General features: G+C 34.7%; 1 protein-coding gene across 1 annotated transcript in view; it reads right to left on the bottom strand.

Annotated features, from left to right (window-relative positions):
- The window catches only part of NKAIN2 (sodium/potassium transporting ATPase interacting 2), a 560,600-nt gene that overhangs the window by 157,331 nt on the left and 375,363 nt on the right, over nt 1-27,906 (bottom strand). Inside the window, exon 4 of the mRNA XM_063098355.1 lies at nt 17,258-17,458. Coding sequence (XP_062954425.1) covers nt 17,258-17,458 — 201 coding nt within the window. The remainder of the gene's footprint in view (nt 1-17,257; nt 17,459-27,906) is intronic.

Raw genomic sequence — 27,906 nt, 5'->3', positions numbered from 1 at the left:
ATAAAATGATCAATTCACCAGGAAGATATAACAGTTATAAATATGTATGCACCCAACATCAGAGAACACAAATATATAAAGCAATCATTGACAGAACTGAAGGGAGAAATAGATGGCAACTAAATAGTAGTAAATTTCAATACTCCATTTACAATAATGAACAGAATATCCAGACAGAGATCAATATAAAAACAGAAGACCTGAACAACATCATAGGCCAAATGAAACTAACTATATACAGAACATTATGTCCAACAGCAGTAGGCTACACATTCTTCTCAAGTGCACACAGACATTCTCCAGGATTGATCACATGTTAGGTCACAAAAGAAGTCTTAACAAATTTAAAAAGATTAATATTATATGAAGTATCTTTTCTGACCACAATGGAATGAAACTAAAAATTAATAGCAGAAGGAATATAGGAAAATTCAGAATATGTGGAAATGAAACAACAAATTCTTGAACAACCAGTAGGTAAAAAGAGAAATCAAAAGGAAAATTAGAAAATATTTTGATCAAAACAATAATAAATACACAACATACCAAAAGTTATGGGATGCAACCAAAGCAGTATGAAGAGGAAAATTTATAGTGACAAATGCCTACATTAAAAAAGAAAAAAGATCTCAGATAATCAACCTCAAGATTATACCTCAAGGAAGTAGAAAAAGAACAAAATAAGCACAAAGTTAGCAGAAGGAAGGAATAATAATTATTAAAACAGAAATAAATGGAATAGAGAATAGAAAAACAATAGAAAAATGAATAAATCTAAGAGTTTTGTTTTTAAAAAGTTCACCAAAATTGACAAACCTTTAACAAGAATAAAAGTGAGAAAAAATGGATAAGACTCAAATAAATAAAAACAGAAATGAAAGAGAATATTACAATGGATGCCACAGAAACACAAAGGATTAGATCTCTGTCACAGATAACATAATCTACAGATAAGATTATAAAATGATATCATCTTCTAAAATTATAATCTTAAGTGAAGAAAACCCTAAAGTTTCAACACAAAAACAAAAAATTGTTAGAACTAAGAAACAAATTCAGTAAAGTTTCAGGATACGAAGTCAACATACAAAAATCAGTTGTGTTTTTATACATTAACATTGAAAAACCTGAAAGGGAAGTTAAAAAAAAATCTCATTTATAATAGCATCAAAAAGAATAAAATACTTGGAAATAAACTTAATCTAAGAGGTAAATGTCTTGTGCTTAAAAAGTAGAAAACACAAATAAATTGAAAGATATCCCATGTTCATGGATCAGAAGACTTAATATTGTTAAAATGTTAATATTACCCAAAGTGACCTCCAGATTCAATGCAATCCCTATCAAAATCCCAGTGACATTTTTTGCAGAAATAGGAAAAAACGTTATTAAATTTATATGGAAACACAAAAGACCCTAAGTAGCCAAAATAGTCTTGAGAAAGAAAAACAAAGCTGGAGGCCTCATATTTCCTGACTTCAAAACATATTACAAAGCTACAGTAATCAAAACAGTATAGTACTGGCATAAAGACAAACATATAGACCAATAGAATAGAATAGAGAGCCCTGAAGTAAGCCCATGCATATACAATCAAATAATCTTGGACAAGGTTGTCAAGACTACACAATGGGGAAAGAATAGTCTCCTCAATAAATGGTGTTCGAAAAACTGGATATTCACATACATAGAAATGAAATTGAACCTTTTCTTATACCATACAAACATATTAACTCAAAATGGACTTAAGACTTAAATGTAAGACCTAAAACTATAAAACTCCTAAAAGAAAATATAGGGGAAAGCTTCATAACACTGGTCTTGGTAATGATATCTTGGATATGACCTCAAAAGCACAGGCAACAACAACAAAAAACAGATGAGTGAGACTTCAAAATAAAAGATTCTACACAGCAATGGAAACAATCAACAGCCTTACAAGGTAACCTAGGAAATGGGGGAAAATATTTGCAAACCATCTAACAATGAGTTAATATCCAAAAAATAAGGAACTTTTGTGACATAAGAGCAAAACAAAAACAAAAACAAAAACAAAATCCAACTAAAAAATGGTCAAAGGACTTAGGTAGACATTTCTTCAAAAAAGACATTCAAATGCCCAACAGGTTTATGAAAATATGTTCAAAAACACTAATCATCAGGAAAATGCAAATCAAAACCACAATGAGATATCACTGCATACCTGTTAGGATGGCCATTATTAAAACAAAATGAAACAAGAAACAAACCAAAAACTGCCAGAAAATAATTATTTGCAAAGATTAAGAGAAATTGGAATGCTTTTTCATTGTTGGTGGGAGTGTAAAATGATGTAGCTGCTATAGAAAACGATATGGCAGTTTCCCTAAAAAAAAAAAATAAATAAAATAAAATAGAACAATCATATCATCCAGCAATCCCACTTCTGGATATTTAGCCAAAGAACTGAAAACTGCATCTTGAAGAGATGTCTGTACCCCCGTGTTCATTGCAGCACTCTTCACAGTAGTTAAGATATAGAGTCAACCTAAATGTCCATTGATGAATAAATAGATAAAGAAGATGTGGCACATACATGCAATGGTATAACAGTTCATAAGAAAAGATCCTATCACATGCAACCATATGGATAAACCTGGAGGACATTATGTTTAGTGAAATAAGCCAGTTACAGAAGGACAAATACTGCATGATTCCACTTATATGAGTTGTCTAAAGTAGTCAAACTCGTAGAAGAAGAAAGTAGAATGGTGGTTGCCAGGGGCTGGGGGAGGGAGGAAATAAGGAGTTGCTATTCAATGAGTATAGAGTTTCAGTTATGCAAAATGAAAAAGTTCTGGAGATCTGCTGTACGACAGTGTGCACATACTTAACAGTGTATTGTACACTTAAAAATTTGTTAAGTGGGTATAATTCATGTTATGTTTTTTACAACAATGAAAAATCTAGTATGTAGACTATTGTTGTACCTATTAAAGATGAGGAAATTGAGGCTTAGAAAAGATGTCTAACATTTGTCCATGTATCTGTGGCCTAAAGTTTCGATCATCTGAAATGTTGAATCCTCTTCTTAACGAAGCCATTTAAAAAATCTTATTCAATATGCAGTCATACCTAGCTCACTTAGTCCTATCTCTTTTTCCACACTCACTAAGCCTTATGGTCAAAGGCTTACTCTCTTTCTCCAGAGAGCCCTGAAGAATATTCAGTATACTAAAAGTGCTCATTAAAGATGAATCCACCTGACTCTTCCTTTTATGGAGCATAAAGATGCTCCAACTAAAAGTTCTCTTTTGTTCTTTGGAACTAAAGATATTTCCCTTCCTTCTTTCAAAGTTTCAACCACACAGAGTTAAAAGCACTGTCCACAGTCATAAAGTAGAAACTGGATTGATTGACGACTATTCAGAGGCAGACATAATTTAGCAGTCTGAGAGCTTTTTCCATAAAATTCCCTCTAATATGTTAAGGTACTATGAAAGAGTGTTAATGAGGCACAAAAAGGTGGTCAGTGTAATTTTCTCCTTCAGGCAAAGAATCTAGTTAGTGGTTGAGGAGTTAAAAATGACATTCTGGTTCACTTCATAAATATCTAGAAGAGTTTTCTTTCTTAAAAAAATGTTCATTGTCAAGAAAAAACCCAAAATATTGTACAGTTCTTGGGGACCAATCTAATATTAACGCTAACTGTCCTTCATTGTACTTAAAATGACCTGTTTGTAACTACCTGGATAGCCTCCAGAGTCATCTGCACCTTAATTAAATTTATCCCAGCTCCCCTAGAAGAACTCAAAATAAAATGGAGACTTTGGTTTGTGAGGCCAGAATCAATAACCATTAAGAGAATGAGGAGATTTTTAAATCTAGGGGGAAAAAATAGCAACTACCTAAAATATTCCTTGCGTCAGCCTCAACATTCTAGAAACTCAGCCAATGCAAGTATGGTGACATTTTTATCATGATGCACTATACAGCTTTGATGCCTGGAAAAGAATGGGTTAATGTAAGATCAGATTGTTGATCAGAATAAGAGCTAAAAGTTCAGCTTTCAGAGTATTTTGAACTTGTGTGGCACGTTTAGAAAGGCAGACAGGTCCTGAAGAGAGACAGAAATAGATGAAAGCTATAGATGAGAAGAAAATCCTGTGGAAGCCAAGTGTATGCATTTCTCTAACCATGTCCCTGGCATCATGTAAATGCCAGACATCATTTTATGTACAGCTTAGATGTAGCAGATGTTGGCATTTAAGTATACTCTGCTATGAGAGAAAATTACCCTTGAATGGAAAAGGAAGTTTACTGGCAGAGAAAAATGATCTTCCCAGTTAACAGTTATAACCCCAATAATAGAACTGTTTTCAACCAGAGGTTGCGGGGTGGGAAAGGAAGAGCGATATAATGATACCTCAATTCCAATCTGAAAAAGAAAGAAAATCAGCTTCAGTGTAAATTGTGCTGTGCGGGTTGTATACATAGAACCTTCTCCTCCCTCTCGTCTCAAACCTCAAGGCTTCATGTTAAATGGAACAAATCACATCCTTCGTGGTTCTGCTCTGTTTGGTGCAGCTGCTTGCTGCAGGTGGTGCCCTAAAAATATATTGTTTGTTTATTTTGCAATAGAGCAGTCTGCAGAGTGGTACCTAAAAGTGCAACCACTCCCTTCTCTTTCTGTCGGTGAACCAGATGATGAAAGACTGAGACCTCTGCTAAACCTAGCATGAAAAGGCCCAGATAAGAGGGACAGGTAGTGCTTGAGGATCAGCTTCTGATCAGTTCCATTTTCCATGAGTTCATGAAGCAAAGCTGACAAGCAGACTATCTGTCATCAAAGCCTCTGATGGGGCTTGAATGAAACAAAGACAAGCAACAAACCGCCTTTGCTGGGAAAATCACTGTGCTTCTCCAGAGAATAACAACTGTAAGCATATGGGGTATAAAAGAAGAAAAAAAATCTATAGTGCATCCCAAAAAGAAAATAAAAGCAAAGATTAATCTCAGGGAAATGTTTATGTAGATATATTTAAATAGAGCTTTTAATAATTTTTAGTTTATAACTTAAATGATGAAACAATTTTTCCAGTCACCATGGCAGGGTGACTCTGTTAATCCTGCTTACCTCAAAGAGTTATTGAACACAACACAATTATTTAGATGTGAGAATATTTTATAAACTATGGTCACAATAGTGATACACAAAATTTCATTCTCATTAATGCTATTGTATACTTTTCTCAATGAGTGAATCTTTCAAAAACACCCCCCTAAATTTCAGGATCTGTATGAACTAACTGGTACAGAGGCAAGAGTGATAGTGACAAGTCATGCCAATCAACCTTTGGCGAGACATTGTTTACAATAAAAATCTTTTAACATCAATGGGATTCTGATGAATAGCTTCTATAATCTAATGGATGAATAAGTAATATGTAATACTCGGAGGGATTATCTAGAAACACTTTGAAAACTCTTGGCTTCTAGCAACCAAGTCACTGATGTTTCTCTAAAACTTAGTGATATAGAAATGCATTTGGATTATTAACATTGGAACGGATATGGCCCCAGAATAGCAAAGACGATGTCATGATTTCAATGTTCACAAACGGGATGATGTTGTTTATCCTGACAGTGATGGAGAGAAGGACAGAAGGGTGAAGACTTGAGAGGAAGAGTAGTAAGCTCTCTGTCAGGCTTGTCAGGCAAACAGCTACAGATAATGGAAAAAGGCAAGGCGAATAAAAAAGTTGAAAAAATAAATCTAAGACCAATCCAAATGTGAGAAATGGAGGGTGGAGAGGATGACCAGATTCTGAAGGAAAGTGGTGAGTCTTTTAAAGACAAAGGGAAATTTAAGAAGATAGAAGAGAGAAAGACAAAAAAGAGAGATAGGCAAGCTAGCTTCCTTCCATTTGAGAGTGGTGACTTGGATGTACTGAGTGCAGACTAGGTTCTACCTGGTCAGAGCTCCAGGTATGCCATCATGAGCAGAGGTACTGCCCTTACCATTCTGCTACCTATAATGCTCCTCCTGCAAATATCCACATGACCCATTCCTTGCTGTGGTCAGATGTTCACTCCAAGATCACCTATCAGAGTTGCCTTCTCTGGCCATTCTCTGGTGGCTCTCTTACTTTATCCTGCTTTTATTCATCAGCAGAGCAGTCATCAAACTGTACATACTATGGATATTGATCTGCCTCTCCTCACAAGAACTTAAGTTGCACAAGAGCAGGGACTTTGGCTCACCTCTGCATTTCCGGTGATGCATAACCAATAATACATGGGATGCTGCACTTACTGAATATGTGTTGAGTGACTGAATGAATGTAAAACTGTCTCTATCTCCAAGCAGTTGAACAGTATGAAGGAATATAATACTTTTTAATTTAAATCTTTAGATTAAGTCTACACAGCTTTGAACCATCATTAGAAAACTACAAACTTTCACCCAATGGTTGTAACATTTTGGTGACTGACCAACTTAACTGTATCACTGATGTATTTTTTTTAATTGAGTAATTAGCATGGCTTCGTGTCATTTCAGTGGGACCTCTATCCTAAGAGTAGTAGGTTGCAAGAAAGCTCTTTTGCCTGCAATACAAAGCCCAATAAGTGATAAGTTGAGTCTGTGTATCAATTCCATATAAACGAAACATGTGCAGGGTTAGTAAATGAAGGAATGGTGTCTTCTGCACAGAGCTCAGTTGCATGCACCAGGAAAGAAACAGAACTGTAAAAACATGTACGGTGATGAATCATCTGATTTTGCTCGGGACCATTGGTCACCCTAAATCTAGACCCTGCTGAAGCTCCTGAATATATCAGAAAACAGGAATTATTACCCATTACTCCACATGCTATTCTGGATTAAGTTGTCATGGGTACCCTATCACATACCCACGATATATTGCCCAGGAGACAAATCCATACCAGTGATGGGATGTGAGTCTTCCAACTCAGTCCCAGATGTATACCACAGCAACTTTGGAGCTTTTAAGACTGTAAGTTTGAACAAAAGAAAAGATGGGTACCGCATGTCTATGTCATTTATATTCAAATTCCAGAGGTGCGATTAAAGGACAATAAAGGAGTGGCCAAACACATTTTCCCATCAATTTTTGGCCACTTCTTCATTATATTTTTAATGTCATGCTTCCTTTGACAATTTGTCTCTACTCTTAATTGTTAGCAACACAAACTTTCCTAAGATTGTGAAATAAGTCCATTGCTGAAAATGAATACATGAACAACAATTGAATCACTGACATGGAACTTTTCTGTACTTCACAGTATAATTTCAGTTAAAATTGCTTTTCATGGTAAAATATAGTATGTTAGGACTAAATCAACCTAAACATAGCATTCAGCTAATAGGATGACATGAAATTACAGCAAGTATGAGATGTAAAACTTAGCAATGAAAACAAAAAGGGGGGGGGACCTACCCACAGTTCTGTGATAAGGAAATCAATAAAGTTTTGGAAAAACAGGTAGGGAAAGTGAAGATGAATGACTGGAAGACTCCGGAGAGTGAGAGGAAAAGGAACAATTTGTACTTATAAAGTTGCTGATAATAAGCTGCCAAACCTAAGAGGTGGAGCTTCTGAGAATCAATAGAGGACAGCAACTCATGACAATCTCTACTTCAGTCCACGACTGTGCAGCAATGTTTGCAATTAGCATTAACCAAAACAATCATGTGACAAAAAAACTGCCTCATTAAGTATTATAAAATATAATATTATGAATTAAGTTAGGAAAAGATTACAGGTGATAAACATGTGTGTGAACAGTTGTGGTCTTGACTCTCGGGGTCACTGCGTGAGAGAAATGAACACAATGAGTGGCAGTCAGGACAAGAGTCAGAGAGGAACAAGTGGCAGAGTCAGGACAAATGAAGCCAGGATATGCCACGAGCGGAGGAAGAAGCAAGAAAAAAAAAAAAGACTAGGAAACACATACCCTGCTGTGTAGAAGAATGGGTGGGTTGAGAATCGTAGAGTTTTAAACCCTATTTATAACAATGGGAAAACCAAAGGTACAGAAGAAATATCACAGATGGTTCTTTTTCTACTGTGTAAACACAATTTAGCTTAAGTATGTTTGCCCATATTTTTATTCCTTTTCATTCAAACGTAACATGCTAAACAATAAATTATCCCTCATATTATAGCTGTCATTATAAATCATATTTATATCCTTCCTTTGAGAATGCCTTGTTCTTATTTGAAAACACTCACAGCCTGCTATTATTATTCTATCACTGTGTTTAGAAGTTCCCGTGAAGAGGAAATTGCCCTCAAAGACTTATTTCTTAAGAATTTCATATTATAATAATTAATCATGACTAGAAAGACATCCTAAGAGACAATGATATTGTATATTACAAAGGAAGATGGTAACCTTTTATTCAAGGCTAACAGCCTATAATATTTTTTGGAAAATAGTATATTTTAGTATATTTTAATATACTTATTTCTGAAACAATTTACAACTTAATATACTTCACTTATTTCTTTCTAAAATAATTTTATAGTTATAAAATTAAATATAAAAATGGGATTGTACATGGTTCATTGCACAATGCTTTATGCAGACAATTTCAACTTAAATCTCATATTATTAAAGAAAACCCAATTATTGGTGATTTGTTGCAGCCTATAATCCTTACTCTCATCTTAAATGTATTGGTATTTTTATTCCATGATGTTTCCAAACATTCCCATAGATAAAGTGATATGCTTTGGGGGTAAGCAAGTGCTTCAACTTCAAACACTACATATAGAAGCAGATATTGCCCTGATAACAGTTGATATGGGATAAAACTTGCCCCTGTGCAGGCTGGTGATGCAGGACACTAAATAGTTTTACACTGGATTTAAGAATCACAGTTCTATCTGGGGAGTAAGTAAACTTAGTAAGATTTAGTTCATTTTTGTATATTACTGTGAGTTGCTCTGAAAAGGTAACAGTATTCTCAATGAGCAATAGAAGAAAGTGAGCTAAGGAGAAAATAAATAATATTACCTTTATTGTTTCCAAGGTAATTTCTTAAACATTATCTCATCTAGTCCATAATTACAAAATAGTTTATTATACAACTGGGTGTAAGATTTAGGGATTGTTACTCCCAGACTGTGAATATTTTACTTTATATTTCTAAATTTGCATGTAGGGAATATTAGAGAATATTAAAAGAAAAAAAAACCTTACACTTAATTTGACTTTAGAGGCTGTTTAAGTTCTTGCACTCAGTTTCTTCATGTGCTCACAGAACTACTCAACAATTTATAAGGGTGCTTTTCAGTAATAAATTGAAAAAAGATAAAGAGCATGATAAGTAACATGATAAAATAAAGAGCATGAAAACTAATTGTTCATTTTGTCATACTTCTCTGCAACAAATATACGTATACATATAAATTTGTATATATTAAATTAAATATGTATACATTTAAATTTGATTTTTCTTCCCCATATCCATAAGGCATTAAGTATTTATTTTAACCAAAACTCAATTGACATTTTTGGATAAAATTTCAGGGCGTTATACTCTGAAGGGATAACGTTCAAATGAATTTACTATTGTCTAGAGGAATAGAGAATAGATTAGAAAGTTAAACTTGTGCCCAGTGGTAACAATATTATTCCTTACCACTCAGGAATAGATCTAGTTGAGGTTCTGAAATTAGGCTGTAGAACTTTGCTTATTTATATGTGCTTTGCAGCACTCCATTGTGCCCAGAAACGTTCTTTCCCAATTCTATTTACCACACGTTCATTCTCCTATTGCAGTTACCTTGTCATTGGGAAAACTCCCTGTTTACATTGATAATTGGTTCTTCTCATGTTTTTGTAATATTTGTTTAAACTATTCTTATGTTACAGAAAGACAAATCTCATTTATTTTGTTTATTGGATTAGTACTCTTTGACAAACATGTCTCTGTTTTTGAGAACCCAGGAGAACTAGAGTTGGAGCAGTGGGTGTAAAATCAAAGCCAGCAACAAAGCTGTTGGACCATCACAGGAGCTGGGGAAGAAGCTGAGTGCTTGTCACTCTGTCCATTTTCCATTGCAGGCAGCAGTTTCGTCCTAGGAAGAAAACCGTTGTATGGTCTTTGACACTAGACTAGGAATCAGAAGGCTCAGTTTTCCATACAACATGTACACCAACTCACTATATAGTGTGGAAATACAGTACACACAGTGTAGATACACAGATTTATTATCCGATAATAGGCTAGTTATGGAATGGGCTTGCCCTGCAGTCCTGGAAGGGAAATGACCCTGTGGGCCCAGAATAAAGTTGATGGAGCAACTAGAGCTGTGACACCGTTTTGGTATTAGAGAATTGTCTTCCCTAACCAGACACCGTTGTTTCCAAGCGTTCAGGACATTTAGAGGGATCAGTAGTGAACAGAAAGGGAAGGCACTAACATTTCTGGTGAAATTTTTGAAAATTACATAAGACTAAGCCCTATATCAGGCCTAAGGAAACAAAATTTCCAGAAGTAGGTCATGTTATAGTAAGCCTTTAAACAACTGAGTAGAAAATTTCTATTCTCAGCCAGCTTTGAGAACCACTGCTTTAGAGTAGTGCTCATGTCTGCACACACATATCCTGAAAGAATTAAACAAAAAATTCACTTTAAAACTATGTACATTTGAAATAGATCCTTGATTTTTTTTTTTATCATTACCTTCAATGGCAACCTTGCCAAAGAACAGGTGCCCATAAATCTGTGGATTTATTCCTGGACACTATTCTGTTCCATTGGTCTATATGTTTATATTTGTGCTAGTATCATATTGTTATAATTTTTGTAGCTTTGAAACATATTTTGAAATCAGAAAGTGTGATAATTCCAGCTTTGTTCATCTTTCTAAAGATTGTTTTAGCTATACAGGGTACTTGGTGGTTCCATATGAATTTTAGAATTTTTTTTTTTTATTTCTGTAAAAAATGCCATGAGATTCTGATAAGGATTACATTGAATCTGTAGATTGCTTTGGGTAGTATGATGGACTAGTGTAAATGACTACAAAAGGTCTGTTTATTTTGGCACATTAAAAATTTTAATAGATTTTAAAAAGACCTATTATGTTACTCTTTTAACTATTTCCAATGAAATTTGAATACCACTGTGATTTGAAATTCACCTTCTTTCATTTAAAAACACATATATACATTCTTGTTTAAGGATCATAAATTTCATGTAGTTCCTTTTCTTTTTGAATTTGTAGTTCCACTCCACTGCTTCCACAGAATTTTATCCTAATATAATGTTTTTATACTTGAAAGTTTTATATTCATCATTCTATCATACTTCTCCACAACAAATTTACATATATGTATAAATTTGTATACATTAAATTAAAAATGTATAAATTTAAATTTGATTTTTCTTTCCCATATCCATAAGGCATTAAGAGTTAAAAATATATTCATATTTGAGTTATTCTCACAATTGCAACTTTACACAATTAATCAAAACTATATAGTCTATTATAAAAAATGATTAAAATAGGTACACAATAAAATTTTATTTGAAATAAATTTCTTGTTAATACTAGAATGAAGCAGAGGTCAACATGATCTACTTTCTAGATTTTTTTGTTTTTTGTTTAGTTTTAAGCACTGAAAAACCTTGTTTTCTAAATAAATGGGGAAGTATTGGTGGCATTTGTTGTAATGATGTCACTGAACTCCTGCAACTTCTTGTGAGTTGCATGCCACAGTTCACATAATTATCACAAAAATTACTTCAAATAGTGTACCAACTGACAAATCTATTAGGTTTTCCTTCAATTTTAATGAGAGAAAGAATTGGAAATTGCCCAATTTGGAAGCATACCAAAAACAGTACCAAGACATAACAAAAAATTATTAATTATTCTCCGAATTCTATCTCTTAATGGTACCCAGTTTAACCTCATGTATATGAAAAAAAAATGTTTGGGAAATATTGAAATATTATTTAATTTCAACATATGTTTTTGATATAATGTTTTTGCCAATTTAAGAAATCATGTGCTTTGACTATATTTTTGTCAAACTGTGGAGCTACACATCTGGCTAATTTATTTTATGAAAAATGGCAAAATCAATAACATAACTTTAATGACTAAATAATTTTTCACTGTGAAACAAATCGACCAAATTGTACTTACTTTTTGTCTTAAAAAGTTATCTTAATTTTTCAGTTTAAATAAACGTAACAAAGGATATCCCCATGGCAACCATATCACTTCTGAATGCAGCAGTAGCTGGGTATCAGCTCATATCATTCACTCATCACATTATATCATTTATCCCTTTAAAACAACACAAGTTCACAACTTAGATCTAATATTTACAATTTTAATGGCAATGTCCTAGGTAACATAAAAATCGGAACCCACATCTTTAGCAGTCAAATCTTTGTGAATGAGTGTTTCCAGATTAAAGGAGCAAGGTACGCAATAAGGCCACTGTCATGCATACAGCACATACATCAGCAATATCCTAAGATATATCCATACTACATTTCCGACACAACCTCAAGTCAACTTGGATAAAGGGATTCAAAGTTTGGAAAATTTCTTCACCAATGGTATTCTTCATCATGTCTTAGCAAGCCAAGTGACAAACATAAATTTTTAACTGGGAATAATTGAAAACATCTATGACTTTGTTGATCCAAAGGCACATATTTTATGTGCAAAATTTTTTTTACTATGATCTGTTCAACAATGATTTTCATCATTTCATACACTGTACAACGCACAGAGTTTCCGAATAGGGAATAGATATAACTGAAGGATGAACTTGACTACTAACCTATATTTAGCTACAAGCCATGTACCAAGTATCAGACCTTTTCTAATATCTTCTATAATTTCCCTGCTTATTTATATACAGTTTCTAAGCCAACTTTAATGGCTGCAGGAAATAGGAAGCTTATTTACAATTTTCCCCAATATCCTCCTCTAGTCTTGTAAAAAAATTAATAGTCAGCCTGCCATGAATTTAGAAGTGTGTTGGAAGTAAACGAAATAAAGTGTGAAAAACAAAAACGAGCAACTTTGGTTGGAGAGGTTCGTATTAAATTTAGAAACATTGATTCTCTGGATGTGGCTAGAGAAAAGAGAGATTAAGAGGTTTTTTAAATCAATGAATTATTTGGAATTTTAACATATATTTGAACATTTGTAATTACTTCAGTTATTACAATAAATGTTTTCCCTTAAAGTATCATTTATGTACATTTGTTTGTATCATTTATGTACATTTGTTTGTAAAACACACTCCCTTTTCATTATGTTGGTTACAGGAAGTGAAGTATAATGTATGCATGATGAATGTGAAGCACATGCATCTCCACTCCCCTCACTCATGGCAGACATAGCTAATCAATCACAGAATTCTTTCCACTGAACAAGTCTGAATTTGTGGACTTCAGGAATTCATGAACGGTCAGCAGGTGCCAGCACTCAGTTTGAAGGCTATTTCCCATTCTTGGTACAAGAGCATGTCCATTGTCCCTATTTATAGCTAATACATCTTAGGAAAGAAAGGCTTTTAACCTGGTCTGCTGTCCTCACAGGACTGTTACACAGTCCAAAGATTTAATTTATGGGAACATAGTTTGGAATCTGTGCAGTTCCAATCACATATTGTTGGAAGAAATCTGATTAAGTCTTTTGTGATGTGAATGACACCATCCCTCTTGCTGATCTCTTCCCTCACTCACCCCCCACACATTTATTTTATCTATTTTGTAAATGTGGATTTTTAAAATTTTTGGTTTTATTAAAATTGCAACCCTGTATTCCTTTCGAATGCAATATTTGATACTAACTAGAACAAAATGTTGCTGGAGGAGGAGAAAGCTCGAATCTCACACCTGGCTTATCATTTTGGTGTTCTGGCAGTTCTTTCTGCTCGGCTGGAGGCAGTGTGATTAATAGCCCCTCTTCCCAATTATATGGATATTATACTTGTCTTCTTTTGGCTGTAGATGGGAGATAGCTTATGTATGTGTGATGCAAATGTGTGGCTTGTGAATGCTAATTTCAAAATCAGCCAGGAGTTGATTGGCAGAAAACCGAACAACGGGGTGACAGGCATGCTAAGGGTCAGGAATCTGTGAAAGAAAGGCTGAGTGAAGGTGCAGAAAAAGAGCTGGAGAGATTTAGAGTTAATCAAGAGCGGTAGCTGGGAGAGCAGCAGTTTATGAAAGCAGATCAAAGTCAGATAGCCTGGAAGAGAGGGCAGTTTCAAAGACCGATGAAAACAATGAGAATGAGAGAGTTTAGCTGACTTTACAAAAAGCAGAATGGAACTAAGAAGCCAAGATTATGCCACAAGCTGCACAAACTGCATTCTCTGTCTACCACCGCCCCTAAATGAGCTTCTTTGCACCTGGTTTGTACCGGGAGGAATCTTGTTCCATTTTTGACTGTGACATCCTCAAGGTCAGGAATCCTGCCATCTCTGTTTTTCTAGATGCCAGCAAGGGACAAGCACTCAGGAAGTGTTCACTAGACCAGACTGAACTGAACATTGGATTATCAGGGGGATGATTTGTGTAACACAAAAGAAGAGGAGAAAAGATTTGAGACACTATTTCATCATTTAATCATCACAGCAGACATGTGCAGAATGACTGAGGGAAAATTTATTTGGAGGGCTTCTAATAACCAGGCAGAGCAAATTGTTCTCGATAAGCCCTTTTTGGTTTACATTATAAAAATCTAGCTGAGATTTGCTGTTTTCTGTGCAGCATACGATTTCAGCCCAAGGCTGGCTAGACAATAGCAAACGCAAAGGCAGAAAGTGGGCTGAAACTTCTCCAAGTAATGGCTTAGGTACACAGTTGTTGAATACCTCTCAGGTGTCCCACAGTCAGCACTGCAAAAGAAGAATTCCCCTTGGAAGGAAGATCAGGTGGAAAAGAGAGAGGTAAAGATGCCACTTCCTGAGACAGTTTGCACAGTTCTCCTCTCCACTGGGGGCAATGTAGACAGGAGAAGTGAGAGACAGTAGCCTGAAATATTGGTCACATCTGCTCTTAGGGACAAGCCATCCATCTTCTTTGCACTCTAGCCACCTTGCCTTTAAAGATGGTTTTTACTTATGTAAGAATATTTTTTCTTTGGGTAGCTTGTCAACCTCAACATATGCTTTTATGCCCGAATGTATTTTTCAGCAAATTTGCTGTGTGCTGAAATTTTACATGGGCTTTAATAAGTCTGTGAATATAGTTTACACACATACACTCACTAAAATAATTCTCTAAAATAGTTATATATAACAAACCACACACATACACTGTATCTTTACATCATTCTCAAAATAAAGGTGGAGGTTTTCCAAAATGTGGTGGGTACAGTAAAAAAAAGGGAGTTCCAAGAAAGAAATATTTTGCTTAAAACCTTTAACACATATATATGAAGACATTTTATCTGTCCCCAAATACCAGAAATATTTCAATTTTCCCATGTGAGAATGAATACTCGATTTAACTGGATTAAAATAATGAAATAACTACTTCCATCCCACCAACTCTAACATCTTTATTTTAAAATAACCGAAATGAACAGTTTTAGAGTTTAAAACTATTAAGGAAGATTTTGTTTATTTGAAGAAGCCTCTCAGGCTGGACATATTCAAGGGAGATTACTCAGTGCTTTGGCCAAGAACGTCATTCAAATGTTCTGGAAATCATTTATGCTGACCTTCAAACATTTGCAGTTCTCCCTCCTTCTGGGCCATTTGTGATTGGATGGGACTGTGTGACAGTTCTGGACAATGGACTGTGAACAACGAGGTTTTCCACAGTTAGGGCAAAAAGGAGGAGCATTTATGTGCCAATGTGGATCCTCTACATGATGACTGAGATGGTGGCTCTCCACTAGCTTTGTTTCCTTAGTGACAGTGATTAGCAGAGCCTCCTGCTAGCACACAAGAATAACCTTTTATGGTGTTTAGTTACATAGATAGGAGAAGTGTTTTCTAACAAACATGGCATACTTAGCCTATCATAATATATATATCCCATTAGAAATCTCATAACTATATATTAGTTATATAATCTAATACACACACACACTCACAGTTATATATTTTTAATTCCAGAAGAGTTTTATGTGAACTAATTGGAGCCATTCTACCCAAAACCTATTATTTCATGTTATTTAAGAATTATGAGTCAATATCACCCCAAGAGTAATTAACGGAAGAAAGAGGTAAAAAGCAGATTCTATTTGCATTATTTGCCACTAACAATTTAAACACTATGCACATCAATTGCCATTGCAGATCTACATGGAATCTAAGAAAAATATATGTAGTTCTGCATATGTAGGGTGAATAAATGAATAAATGGATTCAAGTATAATAAAGTTGCCTTAACTTTAAAAATTCCACAATATTATGTTGTTAGTCTTAGTAAAAGGTCTTTATGATAAAAGGATGCTTTTGTTTATCATAGTAAGACAATGCAAAATACTATATTTTGGGCTGGCCAGCTAGCTCACTTGGTTCGAGTGTGGTATTTTTACATCAAGGTCAAAGATTATAATTCCCTTACCAGCCAGCTGCCAAAAAACAAACAAACCAACCAAACCCAAACCCCTATATTTTATATAACATAAGCATATGTTATACAGATATGTTATCTATACCTCCTACTGCCTCCTGGTAGAAAGAGGGTTCTTTATTGGCACAGTACTGTGAAAAATGGGCATGAAAGTCTAGAAGTAGAATCTATAGAAAAGCTGAAGTGTTCTGGAAAAAAGAGGTGGGGGATAAAAGGTGGTGGAAAGTACCTGGAGGAAGAAAGAAGGAGTTAGTGCAAATGGAGAAGAAAATCCCCATGCTGGTAGCACAGCTGAAAGAAACACTGGGAGAAATATCTGTTGAAATCCTAAAATCTGGGTATTGTAGGATATTAACTGTGAAAACCCTCTGATCTTTCCTCCAGAATCTTTGGAAAAGTCTACCAAAAACCAAATAATCATATCTTGACTGGTTGGATTTTTTAATGTAAAAACTGATGATGCCAAAGGCTATTTACTGATTGCTGACAAAAATCAGCACAGTCAATCAGGGGATGGCTTGGTTTAACCTGACAAGTTCGTATGAAATGTGGCTTTAATAAAGAGAAAGCAAAAAGGCCACACTTTACCCGCAGATTTCATTTGTGTGCACTGAGTTTGCTCAGAGATAAACAGTTCCAGAAGCACTAGAAGAGTGGTTGGCTGTCAACACTTACTGCGAGGACAATCTGGAGGGAACTATGAGCCACTTCTATGTACTGGTACTCCAGAAAACACCCTGAGACTGTGATGTAGCGATGGTCTTCTGGGGCCCAGTCTGGGGCGGGTGTCACTGACGTCACCATACATCCTGGTCCATTCTCCATCCACCAAGATCGGTGCATTGAAATGTTAAAAGTCAGGATAAGGTCTGTTTCCTGCAAGAAGGCAATTTATAAGGATAAGAATTACTTTATAAATGTTAGTTAGCTTATTTGGGACTGATTTGCTTTGAATTTACCATTTGGAAATGTGGGTTTTTTTTCCCCCTTTCCATACTGTATTTTACAGACAGCAAGGAAGCATCTAAAGTAATTATGTGTCTATGGATTCCACTTACGAAAGTTTGCCTGACTACAATAATATAGATGAAATTATTTTATTAGAAAAATTACTATTGATTTACATTAATTTTAACACTGAAGAGTCATTACCTTTTAGGGCTTGTAAATATTACAAAGGTAGTAAATTAAGCTGTTTTATCAAGTGAAGTTCATGCTATCATAGATCTGCTGTACTTTTCCTTTCCCTTAGTATATTTACTTTTTGCACATTTTACGTTCTAAAATTGCACCTCATTTAGGCAACATTTAACATAATGTGACTAATGCTAGAATTTATAAGATCTTTACTTAATAAAACATTATTGTTTTTTTTCCTTCCTCTTATTTCAGCAAATCAGTGTCTCTTCAATCTTGTTAATTTCTACTGTGAAATTAGTCATAATGTTTCTTAGGAAATATCATTAGCAAGTTTCTACAGGGTGGAGATAAGAAGTCAACAACTCTAGAAAATTTCACATGTTAAGTGATGCACAGCTATAAATGGAATAAAAGGTAGAGTTTCTGCTCCAAGAGCACTTGCAATCACATACACTAATGTGAATCTATCAATAGCATACAGGCAAATATTGTCTTCCAGGAAGAGGATGGCTAAAGAGAATGCGTCAAACACATTCTATTATTCAGGAAGTCATGACGGAAGATAAATTCTAAGAAAGGGGGTCAGTGGTGGTGAATGAAACTATTTCAGTGATAGTTGAAGCCACAGATAACAGGGACCAACTAGTCTTATTCCAAAGAGACGTGCTAGATTGACTAGGCAGACCTTATAGAGGATGTCTTAAATCATGTTTTGTGACCTTGAGCCACACACTCACAGTAAACATATGAAAGGTTTGAGTTGAAATGGCAAGGGAATTTGGAGATTGGATGGAAGGAGTGTTCCTTTGGAGAAAGCTGTGCTATGAATGTCATCATCTCCAAGGTGGTGGTTGCATAGGGCAGGGGTGGTGGTGTGATTTCTCTTCTTCTCAAGCCTATTGAGGAAGGCTTCAAAGTACCCCTTGGGAGACACAGCATCTAGTGCCTGACTCAGGACTGACAAATCTTAAAATAAAGCCTGATACTACAGCTACCTGATTTGTGGCCAAATGGAAAGTAGGCAGTATTTGAAAGGAAAGTGCATTGCTACATGTGATGGGTCTAAGGTAATGATCCTTGAGAGCAGATGTGGGGTCATCATGAGAGAGCCCTCATAGGCTTTCTCAGTGCTTTCCAAGAACACCAGCTGGTGGGGTGATAATGGCTGAATCTGTACTGCCACATATTCCCAGGTTCTCAGGGAGGAAGTATAATAGAATCAGTAGGGAAGATGCACCAATCAAATCATGTACTTACAAGTGAGATATTTAATGCAAGTCAAGGTCTCTGAAAAACCCAGAAAAATGTCTTTAGAAAGAGTTAGTTTCATCACCCACCAAACTCTGGTGAGTACCTACATCTGTAAGAGACTTTCTGCCCCCTTATATTTTCTCCCTTTTCGAACTCCAAGCATGAAGGGGTCTGAAAGCTCATATAATAATTGTGAGATAGAGAGGGAGTAAGTTAGTAAAACAGAAGACATCAAGAATGGAACATGCAACTTGAGAAGTTTAATTTTGAATGAAATTTGGATTAAAAAAAAAATGCCAAAGAGACATTAACGTCTGGACAGAGAATGTTTTGAGAACTACAGTGACTTTGGATAACTTTTTATCATCTGTGAATAAGAAGAAAATAGGAGGCTTTCCATGTGTTTTCTCCAGTGGCAGCAGAAGAGCCAAGTCCACAGGTAGGCTTGCAGGGACAATCACTGCAAAGGAGTAATGTTTTCTATTTTTTCACAGAATCTTCATCATTTAATGTTTGGTTACCAAAGCAAACTGGATAAGTCACTGGGGTCTATGAGGAAAAAGAAAAAGACAACCAACAAGAGACTAGATTGTGAGCACAGCCAGACTTGGACAGTCTTGCAAGAACATAATCTGCTTCCCGAATAGCTGGTGATAGCTCATGTATCCAGGTCAAGGTCTTAGTAAACCTCCCTTCTCACAGGCAGTCATGACTAGCCATGAGATTCCATTTAAAAAAATGGTAAGGAGGATTTTCTAAGACTGAGAACTTGGTTATTATATTATTGCTCTTCATCTGTTAAAACAAGATTTGTTTTTCATATAAAACTAGACAAATCAGTAACAATTACACAGTAGTTTATTGGGGTGATTATTATCTCACATAGGGATCAGAGCCCAAAGCACTGCAGTGATGTTGTTGGCTTTAAGACATAGCAATGGTTCAGATAGGTCATTGTCCTGTTATGTCCAGGACTGTCATGGATTTTGCAATGGAAATCCCTTGTCCTTGGAAACCCTTTATTCTGGCACACCAGGACAGTTGATCACTACAGCTGCAGAGGTAACTTTGGAAAAGCATTGATATAGGCACAGTTTGCTGCCCATTAGAGCTGTGAGAATCAGAAGTGTTTATTTGCCAATTACTACTGCCAAAAAAAGAGGCTTGTCATGATAAAGCACACACACTCTATTAAAACAGGGCAAAGAATAAGGGACAAAAAATGTAGATGGCCGCTAGTGATCCAGGAAACAATACATGAGGAAGTGCCTCATTTGGACACTTATTTCAACAATATGATCTTTTCTTTCCCAATACTAATTTCTTAAGAGGAATAAACAATTTCAAAATTTTTATATAAAATTTTACCACTTATTGAATGGTATCTTTGATTTTTTTCTCTTAGACTTCAAGGATATTAAGGAGTTGTGCTAGATTTAACAGAGAACTGAACCATCTTCAGTTCTTCTTTCTAATTTAGTGTTTGTGATAGTTTACTAGGGCTGCCATAACAAAGTACCAGTCATGTTGGCCTAGAGCCCACTGTAATGACCTCATAAATTAATATCAGAAATGACCCTATTTCCAAATAAAGTAACATTCTGAGGTACTGGAGGTTAGGACTTCAACATATGAATGTGGGTGGGATGGGCGCAGTTCAACCTATAGCACTGAACTTTAATTTCTAAAGATCACTTGAGCCATATTGTATAGATGACAAGTCCTACGTTTTATTACTTCATATATTTATTTCTTTGTTTTCTATATTACTCACTATCTAGAATATTTGTTTTTAAAATTATAATTACCATAAAACTAATAATAAAAAATAGTACTCTCTGCCCAGGTTTTTCCATCTCCTAATATCCTGATGAAAGGCAAACACTTTATTTTTGGAATTGTTTCTTTAAATATTTACTTTCATTTTGTAAATATTATGCTCATATTGACATTATTTATTTATCATTTAATTACTATCTATAAACAACAACAAAAAAACCCCACATGGGATTATATCAAACTAAAAAGCTTCTACACAGCAAGAGAAACAATCAGCAGAGTGAAAAGATAATTTACAGACTGCAAGAAAAGATTTGCAAATTATACATCTGACAAGGGATTAATACCTAGAATATACAAGGAACTCAAACATCTTAATAGTAAAAAAAAATTCATCCAATTAAAAAAATGGGCAAAGGAGCTGAGTAGGCATTTCTCAAGGGAAAACATACACATGGCCAACAGGTACATGAAAAAATATTCAACATCACTAATCATGAGGGAAATGCCAATCAAAACCACATTGAGATATCATCTAACCCCAATTAGACTGGCTATTACCAATGAGACAGAGAATGACAAATGCTGAAGAGGATGCAGAGAAAGGGGAACCTTCTGCACTGGTGGTGGGACTGTAAATCAGCCATTATGGAAGACAGTATGGAGGTTTCTCAAACATCTACAGAGAGAACTACTGTACAATACAGAAATCCCACTGCTGTGTGTATTCCCAAAAGAATGGAAATCACCATGTTGAAAGGATACCTGCACTCCCATGTTTACTGCAGTTCTATTTACAATAGCCAAGATATGTAACCAACCTAAATGCCCAACAATGGATGACTGGATAAGGAAAATGTGGTATATATACACCATGGAATATTACTCCACCATAAACAAGAATAAAATTCTGCCATTTGTAGTGACACGGATGAGCTTGGAGAAAATTATGTTAAGTGAAATAAGCTAGACACAGAAAGAGAAATACCACATGCCCTCCTTCATAAGTGGGAGGAAAGAAAGAAAGGAAGAAAGATAGAAAAGAAAAGAAAGAAAGAAAGAAAGAAAGAAAGAAAGAAAGAAAGAAAGAAAGAAAGAAAGAAAGAAAGAAAGAAAAGAAAGAAAGAAAGAAAAGAAAGAAAGAGAGAAAGAGTGAGTCACGATAATGTTGAACTTTCAGAAAAAGAGAACAGAACTGTGGTTACTAGAGGGGGAAGGGGAAGGTGGGGGAGGGGCTAAGGAGAAATAGATTAATGGACACAAAGAATGATTAACCTGATTTGATCATTATGTGTTGCACACACATACTGATAGTCACCTCTGTATCCCACAAATATGCATAATCAGTTGTTTCAATTAACAAAGGAATAAATAAAATAAAAATACATAAATAAATATTATCTTTTGATTGCTACTATGGAAGGTGAGAATTAGCATTCTTAGACCACATATTTCACCTTGTATTTACCACCATTCTGTATAATTTTCCCTAAAATTTGGTTATGTCAATAATATAGAATTTATGATTATATAAATATTTTTATGGCTGAGCCAAATAGTGAATTATGACAGCAATTTTTTTCTTGTGTAACTTTTTGTTATCCCTGGAGTTAATAATCCCTTCACATTTAAAAAATGTAGGCTTTATTTTGCAGAGTGGTTTTAGGTTCACAAGAAAACTGAGTGGAAGATACAGAAATTTCCCTATACACCCCTTGTTCCATCCCAACAGTCTTCTCCATTATCGACACGCTCCACAAGAGTAGCACATTAGTTACAATCGAATGTACATTGACATATCATTATCACCCAAAGTCCATAGTTTACATTAGGATTCACTCTTGGTGTATTACATTCTATGGGTTTGGACAAATGTGTAATGACATGTATCCACCATTATACTACCATAAATCATATTTTCACTGCCTTAAAAATCCTCTATGTTCTGCCTACTCATCTCTCCCTCCCCCATAACAACTGGCAACTACTGATTCTTTTACTCTCTCTATAGTTTTGGCTTTTCCAGAATGCCGCATAGCTGACATCGTATGAATATTGTCTTTTTATACTGACTTCTTTCACTCAGTAACATGCATTTAAGGTTCGTGTATGTCTTTTCATAGTTTGATAGCTCATTTCTTTTCAGTACCAAATAATATTCAATTATCTGCAAGTACCACTGTTTGTTTATCAATTCACCTACTAAAAGACATCTTGTTTGCTTCCAAGTTTTGGCAATTATGAATAAAGCTGCTGTAAACATTGTGCGCAGGTTTTGTGTGGACATAAATTTTCAACTCATTTGGGTAAATATCACAGGGCACAAGTGTTGGATCATATGGAAGGAATATGTTTACTTTTGTAAGAAATTGCTAAACTGTCTTCCAAAGTAGCTGCACCATTTTGCCTTCCCACCAGCAGTAAATGAAAGTTCCTGCTGCTCCACATCCTTGCCAGCATTTGATCTAGTCACTGCTCTGGATTTTGGCCATTATAATAGGTGTGCAGTGGTATCTTGTTTTAATTTAATTGTTGAACATCTTTTTATATACTTCTTTCCCATCTATATATCTTTTATGGTGAGGTGTTCACTAAGGTCTTTGGCCCATTTTAAAATCTGGTTGTTTGTTTTCTTATTATTGAGTTTTAAGAGTTTGATTCAATATTTTGGATAACATTCCTTTACCAGATATGTCTTTTTCACACATTTCCTCCTAAATTGTGTTTTGTCTTTTTAGTCTCTTGACAGTGTCTTTCACAGAGCACAAATTTTGAATTTTAATAAAAGACAGCTTGTTCATTCTTTCTTTCATGGATCATGTCTTTGGTGTCACAACTAAAAATCATCATCAAATTCAACATCATCCAGATTTTCTCATATGTCATCTTCTAGGATTTTTATAGCTTTGCATGTTACATTTATATTTGTGATACATTTTGAGTTAACTTTTGTGAAGAGTGTAAGGTCTAGGTTTATTTATTTATTGCATGTGGATGTTCAGTTTTTCCAGCACTATTTGTTGGAAAGACTATCTTTTCTCCATTGTATTTATTGCCTTTACTCCTTCAACAAAAATCAGTTGACTATACTTATGTGAGTGTATTTCTGGGCTCTCTATTTTGTTCCATTGTTATATTCATCTATTTTTTCTCCGATACCACACTGTCTTGATTACTGTATCTTTGTAGTAAATTTTGAAGTTGGGTAGTGTCAGTGCTCCAACTTTGTTCTTTTCCTTCAATATTGTGTTGGCTGTTCTGGATTTTTTGTCTTGCCATATAAACTTCAGAATCAGTTTGTCAATATCTACAAAATAACTTGCTGGGAATTTGATTGGGATTGTGATGAATCCATATAGATCAAGTTGGGAAGAAATGACATCTTGAAAATACCAAGTGTTCCTATCCATCAAGGTAGAATATCTCTCTTCTTATTTTTTGGCTTTTTTCATTGGAGTTTTGTGATTTTCCTCATATAGATATTGTACATATTTTGTTAGATTTTGTTGTGGTTTGAATGTGTCCCCCACAAGGATGTGTTGGAAACTTTGTCTCCTATGCAATGCTGTCAAAGGATGGGGCCTAATGAGAGGTGATTAGGCCATGAGAGCTCTGGCTTCATGAATAAATTAATACTGTTATTTTGGGAGTGGATTTTTTTTTTTTTTATCATGGGAGTTGGTTCATTATTTATTTTATTTAATTCAAAAAAATTTTTAAAATTTTTGAGATTTATTCTTGACCTATTCCTTATTTAGAATATGCTGTTTAATCTTCAAGTCTTCGAGCATTTTTGGGTTTTACAGCTGTCTTTCTTTTTTCTTTTTTGATTCCTTTACATTTTGCGGCATATTTTTCACTATCTCTCTGTGGCACATCTACCACTAATTCTCTTTAAACTGACCAATAGTACTGTAAGAACTCATTACTATTGATTTCTACATGGTCCAACACTTCAAAATCATTCAGTTTCTTTTTTATTGTTGTTTGTTTGTTTGTTCTTTTCCAGGGGACCTATAGCTTGGAATCCTACAGGCTCTAGCTTTCATCAGACTGCATGAACTTGATGCCCAGAATTGGACATTTAACATCATTAATTCTCTCCTATGTGGAATCCGAGTATCCTAGATCTGACCAAGATGACCTTAACTTTCCTCTCAGCTTGACTAAACTTTAGACAGATTTCTTACTCATTATAGGCCTCTGACTTCCTTTTTCTTAGAGCATTTACTTTAGACATCTTGCAATTTTAATTTTTTTCTCTGCCCCTTTGAAATGCAAATTTTCTACAACTGAGGAATGTCTTTCTCAAGGACCAGAAAGACATCCCCTTTGAAATGTAATTGTCAGGAAAGATAGCACCTATATTTTAGACACTTTGGGAGGGTAGGAGCCAACTTTGATAAGTGACCACTAGCAAATACAGATGCCTGATGACTTTGACAGCCTACCTCCTAATGTTCTCCAGGATTTTTCCATTAGTTCAGTCCAGCATTTTAAGAATCCTCCGCCTTTTGTTTCAATCTCTCTTCCCCATTGCAATGGTCTTGACCTATTGCAATAATCCTGAATAAAGTCTTACTTGCCTGTTTTAGAGTTGATGTCAGTTCTAAACTGAAATCTCTCTTCCCTACAGTAGTAGTTCAAATAAAATATATCTTCCTATTTTTAACAAGTGTCTGGTGTAATTTCTCTTTAAAAGTTCTCATGTCCTTCTCATAATTGCTTTCTTCTCTTATTTTGCAGAGTACATTATTTACTCATTTCTTAAGAATAGGAATAGGTAATGATTTTAAGTCGGATGTGTTTTAATCTTGTTTTTATGTTAATTGATTTTTTTTGATGGATATGAATTTCATTATTGGAGATGTTTTTCTCTCAGAACTGAGTGAACATTTCTCTGTATCTTCTAGTTTCTATTTTTATGGTTAAGAAGTCTAATATCATCTTGCTTCCTAAAATTTTTTATTTAACCTGTTTTTATTCTTTCTTTCTTTTGGTTTCTTGTATCTTTTTGTTTTAAATAGTGAAATATTTCAATAATATTAAAGGATATAGAGAATATTATGATAATATCATTATACCTATCAACCAGGTTATTAAAACTTCTTTAGGCTATATTTTCTTGAAGTATTTTTTAAAATAACATTTAATACATATAAATGATGTCTCCTCTGTAACTCTTCCTAAATATTATTTTCCTTGGTATGGAGGTTCCTTAAACAATTGCAAATAGATCTACCATACGACCCAGCCATCCCACTGTTGGGAATATACCCAGAGGAATGGAAATCATCAAGTCGAAGGTATACCTGTTCCCCAATGTTCATCGCAGCACTCTTTACAATAGCCAAGAGTTGGAACCAGCCCAAATGCCCATCATCAGATGAGTGGATACGGAAAATGTGGTACATCTACACAATGGAATACTACTCAGCTATAAAAACGAATGAAATACTGCCATTTGCAACAACATGGATGGACCTCGAGAGAATTATATTAAGTGAAAAAAGTCAGGCACAGAAAGAGAAATACCACATGTTCTCACTTATTGGTGGGAGCTAAAAATTAATATATAAATTCACACACACACACACACACACACACACAAACCGGGGGGGGGGGGGGAAGAAGATATAACAACCACAACTACTTGAAGTTGATACGACAAGCAAACAGAAAGGACATTGTTGGGGGGGGGTGGGAGAAGGGAGGGAGGTTTTGGTGATGGGGAACAATAATCTGCCACAATGTATATCGACAAAATAAAACTTAAAAAAAAAAAATAAATAAATAAATAAATAAATAAATAAATATTATTTTCCTCTCTCCCTCTTCACAGATAATTACTCTAATACTTTTGGAATTAATGTTCTCATAATTTTTTTTTTATAGTTTCACTAAATATTTACATACCATTAATAATGTTAAATGTTGTTTTTTGTTTTTTAGACTAAACATGTATGTTTGCTTCACTTTGTTTCAGTTACATTTTATACTTTTGAGGTTTATTCATGAGGAAAAAAATTTTTAGCTCAGGTTCTAAAATTCTGTAAAGGCACAACGTTGGTGGGTTTCTTTTTCATTTAGTTTGTTGAGCACCTGGTGGGCCTTTTAATACAGGATTCCTTTACTTCCATTCTAGGAAACATTCTTGCACTATATCTCTAATTGTTTCCTCCCTCCACTTTTTCTGTTAGTACAGAAACTTCTGTAGTTCATATTTTACATTTCTCTTTACTCACTCATGGATTTTTTTTTTTCTTACTAAGTCTTCCCAATTTAATATTGAGCTATTTTTTAATTTTTAATATTTCAAACTTCTAAGAGCTGATTATTATCTAATTGCTTGTTTAGTATAACTAGGTTGTTTGAATTGTTTCTTGTTTATAAGTTTTCTTAGTTCTCTGCATTATAATTTCAGAATTATGTTTTCTACATTCTTTTTGTTTGATTCAAGTTACTTATTTTCTTTAAATAGAGAAGTAAGTAAATGATATTAAAAATAGTTATCAAAGGTCTACTATATGTCATAGGCAAAATTTCTGCCCTTACAAGTGTTCATTTTGAGGTGGAGGACATGGACAAAAAAAAAAAAAAATCAAGACATTTGTGTAGTGATTAATATAATGGAAAAAAAAAAAAAAAAAAAAAAACTCAAGTAAAGACATCAAATGACCAAGAATAGGGTGGTGGGAGGAGAAAGGGTAATACCATTTAAAGTACAATTGTAAGAAAAGAGATCTCTCAGTATTTTGTATTTGCACAGAGTTCAGTGAATGAAGTAGAGGAGTAAACATGGCAATGATGGGGAAGAGCATTCCTGGCAGAGGGAACAGCCAGTGAGAATGCTTGGAGGAGTTCCTGTCATGTTTTCTTTTGTCTTTGATTTTCCTGTTGGACCCTTTTCTTAAAAATCTGATGATCCCTTGGTTGTCCTGTCATATTAAAGAGGAGGAACTAAAACTTGATTTGTTATGCATTAGTGCACTAGTCAGCTGGTGTGTTTCACATATGACGAATTCCAAATGCTGGATCTGTAGACATCTGCTGTGGATTGAATGTCTCCTCAAAGCTCACTGAAGCTTAATCCCCACTGTAACTGTTGAGAGGGTGAGAAATACTATTAATATAATTGAAAGGTGGGGCCTTTA

This window comes from Cynocephalus volans, chromosome 5 (assembly GCF_027409185.1).
Source record: "Cynocephalus volans isolate mCynVol1 chromosome 5, mCynVol1.pri, whole genome shotgun sequence".
NCBI classification, from domain to species: domain Eukaryota; kingdom Metazoa; phylum Chordata; class Mammalia; order Dermoptera; family Cynocephalidae; genus Cynocephalus; species Cynocephalus volans.
The sequence above is the reverse complement of the archived record's forward strand: the minus strand, read 5'-3'. Positions and strand labels throughout refer to the sequence as shown.